Genomic DNA, 14357 nt, shown 5'->3' with positions numbered 1-14357 from the left:
CATTGTAAAATGGTTGTAAAATCGGGTCTTGTCACATAGTGACTCTCTTATTGTGATGGAATGGTTTGGTGAAGGCTGTGCTCAGGGAGATAAGCATTTCCTTAGCCCCCAGGATGAGCATGGGAAGATGAAGAGGATGAGACTAGCACCACCCTAAGGAATTTGCAGTGTTTGCTTGCTGGCTTGGGAAGTTTAGATTCAGTCTGGCGAGATTCTGTCTTGTAAGTGGAAGTTAATAAATGCTATAGAACTATATCTATACTGTCTCGTGGAGTTCTTTGGGCTGAACCTGACACTTATTGACCAATTTTCTGGTCCCTATTATGGTTGTTAAGCAAGGATTACCTGTATTATACAATAATAGTGTTCTGGCTTACATACAAATTTGACTTAAGGACAGACCCTGGGAATGGAACTTGTTCTTAAACTGGGGACTACCTGTACTATACATCAATACATTTAAGCCTATCCAGATTTTACAACTCTAATCCATTTCATTCTTTGTCGCAGAAGAATTCTGTGGTCCAAAAGTAAGAGATACAACATGAAATTATACTTTTGCTGGCTGTTGCTGGAAAAATTACAATTTAGAATTCAACTATAAACTCATTCTACTAACCTGTTTGTAACCTTAAATGAGCTTCAATGTTCTGTAGTCTCTCTTCTATTGCTTTATTTCCACAATCATGAGACTGAGTATTAGCTTTATGGCTGGAAACTTGAGCATCTTCATTTCTGGTCTGAGGGCCATAAGTATTTATAACTCGAGAAACTATGATTTTTAAAAGTACAAGGTTAGTATTTATCCATTTAACAGGACCAACAAGGCCATCTGTTCTTAGCCTTTTAGTTGAAAATCCCATTAGGTTAAATGGGGCTTATTCCATAATAGGGATGGAAAGGATTACCTAACATCATATCCTGACAGAAGCTAGGAACCTCAGACACAGCTATCTCTTGTTTAAAGTATATGTGACTTTTTTTTTTTTTTGACAGTGGCCAGCGGGAGAGATTTTACTGAAATTAGTTTTAAAAAACAAAAACAAACAAAACGTTCTTGTTCCTTGTATAATTCATGCTCATAATATTACTATCTTTCATTTTGCTTTTATCAGTTATACTATACATTTTTCTGTATATTTATTATAGCCAATATGGAAAATGTATTTTCAGTATGATAAACTCACAGCTATTTAACACTAAGGCTAATGAAAGCTTTGCTTTATCATAATTTACAAAATAAACCCCAATTAGCAATATGCAACATGCTAAATGATAAGCTATCATTGATAAATGACAGTGGTTAGGTTCACCAAGATGCTAAAACAAAATAAAAGAAACTATACCATGGCTTAGCACTGTGTAAACCCAACCTAAGTGTTTTTGAATTATGTGTCAACTCTCAAAGAAACTTCAGTCCTCAATTTAATAGCTGTTACTCAACTGTTTCTCGCATCGAAGAATATGTCTCTAATATGAATACCAGACGCTCACAGCAGACAGCTCACAAAAATTAAAGGGCAGTTTTTACTTGACACAGTCTAGACAATTTTTTTTCATGCTAGAATAATAATAAAAAAGTGAATTCCTGAACTTTTCATGCTCTTTATTTAAAACAGCAAGCCACTGGATTATTTAATTAAAACATTTCTACCTCACTTTTCCTCTGTGAGCCTAAATTTAATGTTATTGCTACTGTTTATTAACAGAAATTAAATGAGCTAGTCAAATAACATGACCACAATATACAATAAAGCTCAAATGCAGTAAAACAGTCACTATATAGAAAGGAGAGAAAAAGATTTTAGAAATTCAAAAAGACTTAATAATTAATAATTAATAGAAGTGGAAGATAACTTTTACCACCACCCCCAAACAATTTCTGAGACCTATGGTCTTCAGCAAAAATGATCACAGCTTGGTCATACAGCTGTTTATTCCAAAGCATGAACCGCTAAGAACTGCAGCCTTAGATTTTCTTCAATTATTCAACACTTCCCTCCCTGAAGGTTTCCAGCATTTCTTTCTGCAGACGCACATTTAATATAAAGTAAGGTATAAGTCTAATGAAGCTGGAAAAAATGGCTTGCTATTGGCTTACCAAATTAACAGAGTCTTAGACAAACACTTAGCAACAGTGGTTTGTTTTAAAATACATAGTGAAAGGAACATGAACATTTACAGAATACACCGAAATTGGTTTAAAAATATATTTAATGAAACTGAAGAGGCTCCTCTTGCCCTTATTAGTTAGTTCTTTGAAAAGTGGTCAGTGAAAGATATAATAGTAGTACTTACCCTTCACATGACTTTTGAATCCTGGGTAAGGTGTAAACACTGCATCAGTTCTAGCACAGCTGTTTTCTAAGGATGTTTTTGAACAAGAAATCATTACTTCAACCACTTAGGAAGCTCAGAATTCACTCTAAACATTCAACAACATGAGAAATATTGGTGGATTCAGAGGTTATGCTAAGCTATATTTATCACACATCATGGCTTAATTCACCAAATTTGGTAAAATTAAAATCAAATTATGGTTTGATAAGTTGTCTGAATCTTACCTTAACTACATTCTTAAACTGTCAGGTACAGAAGATAACAATTAAGAATAATTCTGGTACGTCTTCAGCTGTGTCTTTACTAGGATTTCTAACCTAAAGAACTTTTTTACTACTTTTCATTTATACACTGGATTCAAATAGGCTGCAGAGCCTTCTAATGTATCTTTGCCCAAAGAAACTGGCACTGAAGTCTGTGAGGCTTAACCCAAATATATATGTGCAGGATTGTGTATTGGTGAAGATGTAAATAATCTTATGTCTTATCTGAAATTAGTATACTGATAAGAAAACAGACACAAACCCCTTCCCTCCCTTTTACAAGAAGTGAAAATACCCAAAGGTTTTAACTATACCTTTAAACTTTTTTTTTCGTATTGACAAAAGACTATACATAGCTCTAAGGGGCAATATTACCAAATGTGCATTGGAATATACAATAAAGAAGCATTATTAAATCATCAGTTCAGTTGAGACAAATATATTTTATACACAATAGATGGAGATGACAAATCTGCTGATGCTTTTCATAACTGAAAATCATAAATCATAATCATCATCTGAACCAAAATTTTATTTTGGGGCAGGGTATTTTTCTCTAAGCAAAGAAATAATGGGTTTAGTAAGAAACAAAGAGCTCATTCCTGCTAAGTTACATCAAATATTACCTAAGGTAATTCATAATTAATAAATTCCTTCAATAGATACAACAGATACTTTTCACTTGGAAATAAATATGTTATTGAGATTAAAACATATTTATTTTCAGAAATGAAAAACCTCTTTATGACAGGAACTGGTATATTTCCTTGAAAGCTATTGAAAAATCTTGTTTTGTTTTTAAGAAGGAAATGGCATGCATCATACATGAATTACTGTTTGCTTTTGGTTTTATTTATAATTTGCAAATTATGTATATGATCTGATTACTGGATTTCATTTAATCTATTTTAATAATCGTAATGTGGATGTCAAATTGCTAACTTTTATTTAAGAACTCAATCTTTAACATCAAGCAGATAAGACTCTTGATCTTGAAACAAATTCATTAAGAGGACCACAGCTACCATTCTTGCTAGCCTAGAAGTTTGGTCTAGATAAATGGCTGGCACCCTTTCATTAAAAAAAAGGCCAAATTAACAAATTCCACATTTAAACAAAATCAGAGTAATTTAGGGTGCTGTTAAGAAATAGATTACTGGAATTTAGTTTCTCTTATTTTTAACAAGCTTTTAGATTTTGAATAAAATTTCAATTTGGAAATATTTTACTGCTATTCACTGCATTAATACATTTCTTGAAATGAGAATAAAGCATGGGTCTTTTTGTCTTATTCCATAGTGTGGTACTAAATTCAGTGGGATTTACTCCCAGATAATTTACAGCCCAAGTCCTATATAAAAATACAAATTAGTTGTATTGTGCTATAGGAAATTAACTAAAGAACCACCCATATTTGAAAGAAATAACTTTGGGATTAGTGGAATTTTATTATAAAACGGTATACATCTGGGCGTTATAATGGTAAGGTTCTGACAAATAAAAACATCTAATATTTTGCATTATTTTTTATACCGTTAACGGGCAATCTAGCTCCCTTTTTAAGAGGAGTCTTTATGGGGGGGTGCAAGAAAGAATGGTGATGTCATAAGAAAACGAAAGCTTGGCTGCATAGTTACCTTGATTACAATCCATAACATTGCAAAATTCTCTGACATTATTTTCATTGATCTCAGCTTGTTTCCTTTCAATGAAGGCCGATATTCGTCTTTCAATCTGCAGGTAAGAAACAATTTGTATTTAGAGTTCATTGCTGCCATTCAGATTGAAAGAAGGGCTTTGACTTGATAGGATGAAATGGTCCTACATTCACTTACTTCAGCTTTCCCAGCTTTTATCTGAACTACTTCTGGGTCAAAACCAAAATGAGCCTCTTTCAGATTTGCAGAGCCACTGGCTGTATGCTTCACTTCCTTCTGTATGTCTTTATCTATTACATCTGAATTACTCTCAAAATGTCCATGTTCTGTCTTTCTGAAATTATAAATGGGTGTAGTATTTTCTTCTTTAATCAAAGGCTGAAGTTTTTCCATAAAGGGCTAGGTAATGGGAGAGAAAGAGAATGGATTTAAACCACAGAACATTTTTTTAAAAACTGGAATTTCTAAAACAAACTTCTCAAAATAATTTCAGAGGCCATATGTTCCCATCATTGTGTACATAACCTAATCAAACCTGAATTAAAATACAGCATCTCGAAGTGTCACTGCCCTTTTGATCACTGTCTTTTACTAATCTGTGTATTAAAAAAAAAAAACCCTCTAGAGAGCCCAGACTATCAGAGCAAATCTGTCTGTTACTCATCTGTTTTGTACCAAATCAAAGCAGCAGCTTTTGGCACCAATACCACTTAATTTACATGTCATTCAAATGCTTACTCAGAACATTAAGGCTTAAGTATTTTTCCTCCTTAATATGAGAGCCAAGACTCTCATTCTGTTAAAGGTTTTGCTTTAGCATTACATCACTGGCAGCATCTCCACTTGAAACGGCAGCCACCCAAATCGCATGAGAGACAGCAAATATCCTGTTCCAGGCTCATGCATTTCCCAGTGCAGCCAATATTTGAAAAAGCAAAATAAATGCTCCTTATTACTGTACTTCACTCTTTTTAAAATATAAAAACCATATTTGCCTTTTTAAAAATGTTTACCACTAAGTCATAAAATAAATACTTAGGAAAAAATAAAAGCTCAGCAATTCTTTAATGCATCTGTGTTTTAAAAACACTGAATAATGACACAATCCTGAAGAGTACTTCCAAACAATAAACAAGGAAGAGCTGTGCAATAATAACTACTTCAATATGTCTCCTGCTCCCATTATCAGGAAATTCTGAAAACAGGATTTTATGCTATGCCTATTTACAGAAGTTTTAGTAAGCGCTACTATTTCTTTAAAAAAGAATAAAACAGATAATTCTATAGAAGTAAAAAAAATGTTATATTAAGAAACACTGACACAAGAACTAGTTTTTGCTCACTGTCCAGTAAATCTTACTTACTTTTAATGTATACATTCAGAATGATGAAATATTCAGCTGAAAATTTCCACTATCAAGGTCCCACATGAACAGACTGAAATTGTGCCAATAACCTTATAATTTTTCCAAATGGAGTTTTCATAGGAGATGCTGACAGATTACATTCTAATTCAACAGGAAAGCAAATGAATTATGGACATATTCTCATTGAATACCAGGCAGAGGCCATAAGATTTGCACTAGTAATTGATCCAAGATACAGACAGTGCAACTTAACTTTAACAAAGATTAAAAGGCATCAAATGAAAACGATGTAACACTGAAACTACTTACTTGATAAGATGAAACATTAGGCACAGAAAAAGTTACTTTAAAAAGATCTGTGCTGACACTAAGGTTAATTGCCAACACACACATACACCAGGATGCATCATGCTGGGATAATGCCACTTCTTGATCCACTGAAAGCACTCCATGAACCGCAGAACTCACCCAACGCATGGAATCATTATCCTAGCATGACACACACCTGCCGTGTTATTGCTTAATTATAACCCACCCCAGATACAAATGTACTGCATTTACAGTGGAAGTGCAGAAATCAACAGGAATGCATTTTCCCAATCTACTTAACCAGAACAGCTTGCAATAGTATTTCCACAATACTTCCAATAAACCTGTTATCTTAAAAACAGTTAGGACCTTTAGGAAGTGAAGAACTTTTGGCATTTCACATAGTGAGCTGCAACTATTCCTGATACATCAGTTTTAACAGTGGAGTGCAGGATTTAAGGTTTAAATTGTGCAACTGGGTTTTGGGAAAGCACCTGATAAGAAACATTTACCTGTAAAGAGGAAATATGTTGCTGAAGAGCAGTAAAGAGCAACGTGGGCTGGGGTAGTGACATGCCTTGAAGTTTGTTCCAGTTTATGTTAATTTTCACCACATCTTCTTCTAGGTTAAGCTTTAAAAGCCAAACACATAACATCTTCAGAAAGTTACAATGCAAAACTTTAGCAATTATATTAGAAGATTAAGATCTAAATAAAATGTGACCTAAGAACAGCCACGCAGATTAAATCAATGGCCCTAGTCTGGCAGCTTGCTTTCCATACAAGGAAGTGAGATACCTACTGAAAACTGACACCCAGAAGACTCAACAACAGACTTCAAAGGCAATAGTTATTGCTGTACAAATTTTGAGAAATAAATTATTCAGAATCAATGCGAGTACATACAAAGCCCTTATTTTCAAACTGTTAAAGCTGCTGCATTTTTTAACAGGTAGGCTTACAGGGCTGCTTCAGAAGGTTATCCTGGCTGTGTCCACAAATTTATTTCACAAGTAAAAATGTCCATATGTATCATTTTAAAAAATGTTTTTTGAAATGTATTCTCTTAGAGAAAACAGCTTACAAAATAAATAAGGGAAGCTGCAAAGTACATGTATCAGGAGAAATCTTTTTTGAAGTTTCTTTAAAAAACTGCAAACTGATAAAGGCTGAAAAGAATTTAAAGATGAAAAATGAGAAACTGAAACAGAATGATATATCTGCCCATCAATCATAATTTCCATAAATCATAATCAGATAAGCTGCAATTTCAGGCTCACTTTGCAGTCAGCTGTACTGATTTGAAATTGATTTTTTTCTAAAAAACTATGGTTCTGACTTTTAGTTACTAATTACTGGCATTTCGATTTTACAAACTATATCCTGTTCTTGATTAGAACTGCTCTGAGGGCCCATGGTTATATACAAGGGTGTAAATTAATCTGTGAAATGGGTACAACTGAATGAATGAAATCTCCCACCTTATGCCTTTCAAATCTACAGTTCAAGATTCTATAACTTCACTGTATTGTATATTATTATCATCATCATCATCATCCCACCTTTTATATATTTTAGACAACTCAAGGTGATAAACGTACTTAATACTCCTACCTCCTATTTTCCCCACAACAACAACGCCGGGAGGAGGGCTGGGCTGAGAGAGAGTGACTGGCCCAAAGTCATCCAGATGGCTTTCATGCCAAAGGGAGGCCTAGAACTCACAGTCTCCTGGTTTCTAGGCCAGCACCTTAATCACTATACCAAACTGGTGCTACATCGATCAATCGATCAATCGATTGATTGATCGATCGATAGCTGTATCTAGATCAAGCAGAATGTTATTTAACTTAGAGAACTCTTATTATATAGTATACATATTATTATAAACATTGTATTTTTATTGCAATCTGTTGCATGTAATTATTTTTGTTAAGTCTGGCTTGGGCTATAATACTGAGAATAATTATTTGAAAGTTTAATATACATTTAAACAATGTCTCTCTCTTTAAAAAGAATATATTTAGGACTGTGTGGCAAGTCGCTTAGTCTGAATCAGTATGTGAAATCAGTTAATGATAATATAAGCAAACAGGTAAAATAAAGAATTCCAGGTTGGTAGTGCAGATCCAAAGTAAAACAATGGAAATTGTGAATATTTAGTTTGAACTACAGTAATACCTGTTTATTGTTGGAAAATGCGTTAGCTATGTAGCCCGAAATTAAAATAATTCAAATGATTTATTTTTTTTTTGTAGTTACATGCACGCAACATGTTTTTTATTTAATCTACTGTCTCACTGCCCTCTCATATTCTCCAAATCTCTCCAAGGGTTCTCAGTCCTCCAAATCAGATTTGGATGATGGGGAAAAGTAAGAATTGATTCCCTGACAAATACTATTCCATTACTTGAACAAGTACAACTGGATATAGCTCTTCATATGCATCCTAGTGGAAATACAATTTGAGAATTTGCTCTGCAAATTCCATGCACTCCAACAGAACTCCACCAGGAGATACTGTAAGAGTGTGTATGAGAAAAGTTGGTAAGGCTGCAAGTAAAAAACTAGAACATGCTACCTAAACTTCTAGCTATTAATTTAATTCATTCAGATTAATATATTTTATATTTTGCAAGCCCACATTTTTACATCTATCTACCTATCTACCTACCTACCTATCTATCTATCAATCAGGATAAAAATCTGTTTGTGGTTTATTATCTATCTTCATTCCTAGGTACTTCTGAAAACCCTGTAGTTCTCACTCAAAGCATAATTCAGTAGGGTGAATGGGGCAAAAAAATCCCTATTACAGTTCATTTCAGCTTTGCCAGGTTTCGTGTTGGAATTTATTGGTCTCCATTAAGAAGTTCCTAAGTTTTGATTATTTAAAATAAATTATCCTTTTCCAGAAATCTTGACTCACTAAGCTCTGTGACTGTCAAATTTCAGCTTGCTAGTAAATTGAGGTATTTATAATTATTCCAAATTATATTTTTAATTACAAGCTTCAGGAAGACACAAGGTTTGCCTTGCTCTGAGGCAGGTAACTTTCATTATGAATGTACTGAAATTTTAGGTACCTAGGTGGTTTGGAAGTATCCTAATAATTTGGCTGTTCTCAATGAAATATATATTTTAATTCAAATCATACGAATAGAGAAAGCAATATTCTGTTTAAACTGTCTAGAAGGATACTTTTTGGTCCCTATATTAAAAATGTTCTAGAAGCAGTTGATCAATTATGTGAGAGGGAAAATAAATAACAAAATCAGGATATTTAACAGAAAAAGAATATAAGGAAAGCAGAGAAGTATTTGACAGAATTAAGAATAGATTAGTCATGTATTGTATCAATTTTGCTTTCAGTGTAATAATCACTGTATAATACTTTAGAATTTAAGAACATAAACAGTGCCCTACTGGATTGGACCCCTTGTCCATCTAGTCCAACAATCTGTTCTTATAGTGGCCAACCAACTGCCCAAGAAAGCCCATTAGTCTCCCAGCAGATGGCCTTCAAAGGCCGTCACACTTCCCTCAGACTAATAGCCATTGATGTCCATGATTTCCATGAAATGGTCCAACCTTGTTTTGAAGCCAGCCAAACTGATAGCCAGGACCATATCTGGTAATAGCGAATTCCAAAGTTGAATTACATGTTGTGTAAAAAAAAAAAAAATTCCTTCAGTCTGTTCTGATTCTTCCAGGATTCAATTTCACTGGGCAACCTCTGGTTCTAGAATTTGGAGAGGAGAAACTAGCTTCTCCTTGTCCACTTTATCCACACCATGCATAACTTTGTATATCTTAATCATGTCCCCTCTCATTTGCCTCCTTTCTAGACTAAAAAGCTCCAAATGTTGCAAACTTTTAGCTCCTCTAGTCCCTTGATCATCTTAGTTGCTCTCTTCTGAACATTGTCTAGCTCCACTTTATCCTTTTTGAAGAGAGGTGACCAGAACTGCAAACAATATTCCACATGCAGTCGCACCCACTGATTTATATAAGGACACTATAATATCGGCATATCTATTTTCAGTACTGTTTCTTATTATCCCTAACATGATGCTGGCCTTTTTTTACTATGGATGCATACTGGTTGTTATCTTCATTGAACTGTTTACCATTACTCCAAGATCTCTCTCTTCATCAGTCACTGCTAGCTCGGATTAGTTTGCATGAGTAGTTAGGATTTTTGGCATCAAAATTTTCTTAGAGGAACCTAAAGAGATATTTCCAAATTATAGGTATTGCAAATATGGAAGTACATATATGGAAGTAGATAACTATTCAAGACTGCTCAGCAGAAATCATATCCATCACTTATTCTGACTGAATTTACACACTGTGATAATATATGTTTTGTTACTGATGAGAAGCGGAAGAAGGTAGGCTAGGTATCACTAAATGCTTAATTCTTGCTTCAGCTAGACTGGATTTTAAATGTTTTATTTAGAATAGGTTCAGTTTATGGAATGTCACAGACTTACTACATGTTTAAAATGTTTTGAGTATCTTTGATTAAAAGCAGGCTAAAATTAAATAATAATTATTATTTATTAAATGTATATGCTGCCTGACTCCCAGTGACTCTGGGCGATAAAACACATGCAGAGGTTTTAGGGACATACACAGGGGCTGTCTCCATTCACATACTGTATGCACAAGGAGATTTCTCCAACACTGTCAGAAACTCAGAGCAGAATATTAGTGCACAATGTACAGGCAGTCCTTATTTAACAACGCTAGTTGGGACCGGAAACTCTGTTGTTAAGCAATGCAATCGTAAGTCAAAAAACCAGGTGATTGCACCACTTAGCAACGGCAGTCCCAGAAGCCATTGTTAAATGAGGATCATGCGGGTTGTTAAACAAGGACCTCATGTGACTGTGACTTCCAACTTCCTGCCAGCTTCCCCACTGACTTTGCTTGTGGGAAGGTCACAAATCATGATCACGTGACCGCGGGACTCTGCAATGACCATAAGTATGAGGTCTGGTTGTAACTACCATTCATTCAGCACCATCATAAGCTTGAACTGTTGTTAAACAAGGACCGCCTGTATCAGACTAGCCTCAGAAGGCCCAGTATTTAAATCTCATCCCAATCATGAAGCTCATGTAAAGATCTTTACAAAATTGTTTTGAAAAAAATATGTCTGTGTGTGAGATCTCTTTAAGCTTCTTTGGAATATTTCAAATTTTGATTATTATATGTACTAGATCACAATCTCTGTCTGTCCTTTCCAAAGAATCTGATTTCAGAAAGCTGTTGCATGGAGAATTATAGGTCCTATTTAAAAAGCAAACAAACCACAATTAAACTAATCAGATGGTCATATATCCTTTAAGTGACAGAAGTAATGTCCTTCTGATGCTTCAGACTACAACTCTTACCATAGGCATCCACAGGATCTATTGCTTTTGTCAAAATGACAGAAGCAGTGTTATGCTGGAAGCTCCTCCCCTTTTATACATGTAACATTACAAAACATGTCCAAAACAGGTGGAGCTTGCCTTGAGTAAGCATAATGCTGTTTTCATCATTTGCCTCCCATGTCCCCCTGTGGATGCCACTGACTCCAACTATGTTAGGCTAACCAGAGTTAAAGGACAAAAGGTTACCTAACCCTGAAATATTTCAATACAAATTCTGTAATCCTTCTAGGATGTCCTTTGCCCTCCATGCCCTCTTTGTGTAGCCAGAGAGGGATTATTGTCTGGATCTTGGAAACTGTCAATGCCTCCTTGCAGGAGGGGGTGTTGCTGGAAGCCTTCAAAGAAGCTGTACTACATTCCCTCTTTAAGAGGCTGGATAGCCAGCCAGCCAGCCAGCCTGCCAGCCTGCCAGCCTGCCAGCCTGCCTGCCTGCCTGCCTGCCTGCCTGCCTGCCTGCCTTCCTTCCTTCCTGTTAAAATAGTGATGAAAGAGGAATTACAAAATGCCCTAAATGAAACAGATGATCTGGATGCTTGTCAGTCAAGATTCAGGTATGAGTGTGAGACAAAAGACAGCTTTGGTCATGCTAGTGGGTGATCTCTTCAGGATCTGGATGGCGGTGGCATGCCTGCCCTGTTCTTTTAGACCTCTCATCAGCTTTCAGTACCATGGTATCCTTCTGAACTGACTTCAGAGGTTGGGGATTGGGGCACTGTTTTATAATGGTTTCACTCTTTTAGAGGCCAGTTCTAGTCTGTGGTGGTAGGACAGAGGTCATCTCTGTAGCTGCTTCTCTGTAGAGTGCCACAGAGGTCATCTCTCTCTTCCCTATTGTTTCATATGTACATGAATCCAGTGCGTGAGACCATTTGCCAGTTTGGGGTGAAGTGTCATCAGAACACTGATGATATTCAGCTTTACACTGCTATCCTGGGCTACACTAGAGAGACTGTTGAGGTCTTATCCTGGTGTCTGGAGATTGTAAGAGTTTGGATGGAAGAGAATGGGTTAAAAGAGAATCCTAGCAAGGCAGAGTTACTGTTTGTTAATCAGGGTGCTCCGGCAGTTCTAACAGTGACTTTGGATGGGGAAGAATTACCCCAGAAGGAACAGGTCTGTGCCTTGGGAGTCCTTCTGGACTTGTAACTCCTGTCTGAACAGCAGGGGGGAGCTGTGGCCAGGAGTGTGTTTGCTCAGCTTCAGCTGGTGTACCAGTTGTGGCCCTTCCTGGGGTGAGAAGATTCATGCCCTTGTCATCACTTGGATAGACTACTGGAACAGGCTCTACATGGGCCTGCCTTTTAAGATTTAAAGTTTAAATCTTTCAAATTTAAAGTTTCAATTGATCCAAAATGCAGTAACTTGTGCATTATCTAGCATTCACTAGTTGAAGCACACTGCATCTTGTGCTATGGGTCCTGCATTGGGTTCCTAATTTAAAGGGCTGGTGTTAACCTATAAAGCCCTTTATAGCATGGCACCAAGCTTCTTTTAACCACTAGAAGTGGCCTGACCTAATCAATTTTGCCAGGAACAGCAGCTAATAAGGGAGTTGGGGGAGGGGGGGACGCATTGCTTTTCTGCAGCAATGCCAGCCCTCTGAAATGGCCTCCTGTTGAAAGTTTGGCCCTCACTTTAGCTGTCTTTTGGAAACAGCTGAAGATGGAGCTTTTCTGGACGGTGTTTGGGGCTTGACACTTGCCTTCTCTGGATGGTTTTCTAGCATTTTCCTGTTTTGTGTCTTTGGTTTTTCTGCTTTGTGCCTTATGGGGTTTTTTTTGTTTTTGCATTTTACTAGATTATGGGTGTTTTAATGTTTGTATTCTTGTAAAACTGCTGAGAATTCTATGCGAGTGTGATGAGATACAAGTGCAATAAATCAATAAATGTAAGATAAACAGACTTCTGTATGTGTAGAGAGTAAAGGGACTGACAATATGTAACGTGTTTCTCATCTCTTCTGTCCCACATTCTATCTAAAATTGCTTCAGATAATCCCAACATATTTGGACAATTATGGTATGGTGGTTATTTAACCACACCCAAGTCTAAGTCCACATTCAAACATGGAAGCTCATGGGCAATCTGAAGCCACCAATGTCCCTCATCCCAATCTACTTCACAAGATTATTGTTGTGGAGGAGAATTGGAGAAAGCGCTGTGCATATTACATTAAGCTTCTGGAGGAATGACAGGCTATAAATCTAACAAACAAAATCAAGTAAAGTAAAATAAAATAAAAACTTTAGTGTTTATTCTGCTGGCAGACTGATAGACACAACAAAATGTTGATATCCTAAACACGGTAGTTAAAATAAACAGATTTGCAGGTACGTCCATAATCTTTCTCAAAAGGACTTGGACAGTTCCTATTTCTCTGATGTTTAAGTATAGGGCATATAGCCAGATAATAACACATTCTGGCTTAACTCAATCATCACAATACTATTTCTGGTTGCTACCAATGCCTTTCCTCTACTCATGTCATCAGCAACTATGACACAGCATGAAAAGTTCCTATTAGGCAAGAGTATTTTAGATATTCCTAAGTCCAGAGGACAATACTTTTTTCATGTGCAGTTTATAAGTTTATAAAACATAAATGTATTTCTTTTTTTAAGATATATTTTTAAGCATAATTGTAGCAAAAGTTACTATGAGCATTTAAGTAATGATACATAATGTTGTTGGATAACACAAATATATTTCAGCCCTATATTTTAAGAAGTCACAATTTATGTTGAAGATTTTCCTGCAAGATGGGGAAGAATGTGAGACAGGCAAGTATATTTAGTTCTGTACTTCCATGCTCCAGTGATTATGGTGACTATCTTCTAGTTTACTTAGTTGTAAAATTAAGATGTTATACAGAGTGGAAGAGAGCAGTTTTTAATTAAAAAGCAAAATATTTCTATTTGTTCCTACTTGCCAAACTTTTTGTAAGATTCTTGGCTGCAATTCTATATGAAGACATTC

The 14357-nt window shown here is 35.8% G+C and overlaps 1 protein-coding gene across 3 annotated transcripts in view; it reads right to left on the bottom strand.

The window, feature by feature from the left end:
- Positions 1–14357, bottom strand: part of MBIP (MAP3K12 binding inhibitory protein 1) — a 50243-nt gene that overhangs the window by 34026 nt on the left and 1860 nt on the right. For all 3 annotated transcript variants that reach the window (XM_088145364.1, XM_088145365.1, XM_007430940.4), the window contains exons 2-6: positions 6450–6569; positions 4439–4660; positions 4241–4337; positions 2299–2364; positions 620–772 (exon numbers count right to left, since the gene is read on the bottom strand). In XM_088145364.1, the coding sequence (XP_088001490.1) occupies positions 620–772; positions 2299–2364; positions 4241–4337; positions 4439–4660; positions 6450–6569 (658 nt within the window). The remainder of the gene's footprint in view (positions 1–619; positions 773–2298; positions 2365–4240; positions 4338–4438; positions 4661–6449; positions 6570–14357) is intronic.

This window comes from Python bivittatus, unplaced genomic scaffold (assembly GCF_059951505.1).
Source record: "Python bivittatus isolate LINGU-HERP-01145 unplaced genomic scaffold, Pbiv_v1 ctg000480_np1212, whole genome shotgun sequence".
Lineage (NCBI taxonomy): Eukaryota > Metazoa > Chordata > Lepidosauria > Squamata > Pythonidae > Python > Python bivittatus.
This window is presented reverse-complemented; position numbering and strand designations above follow the sequence as displayed.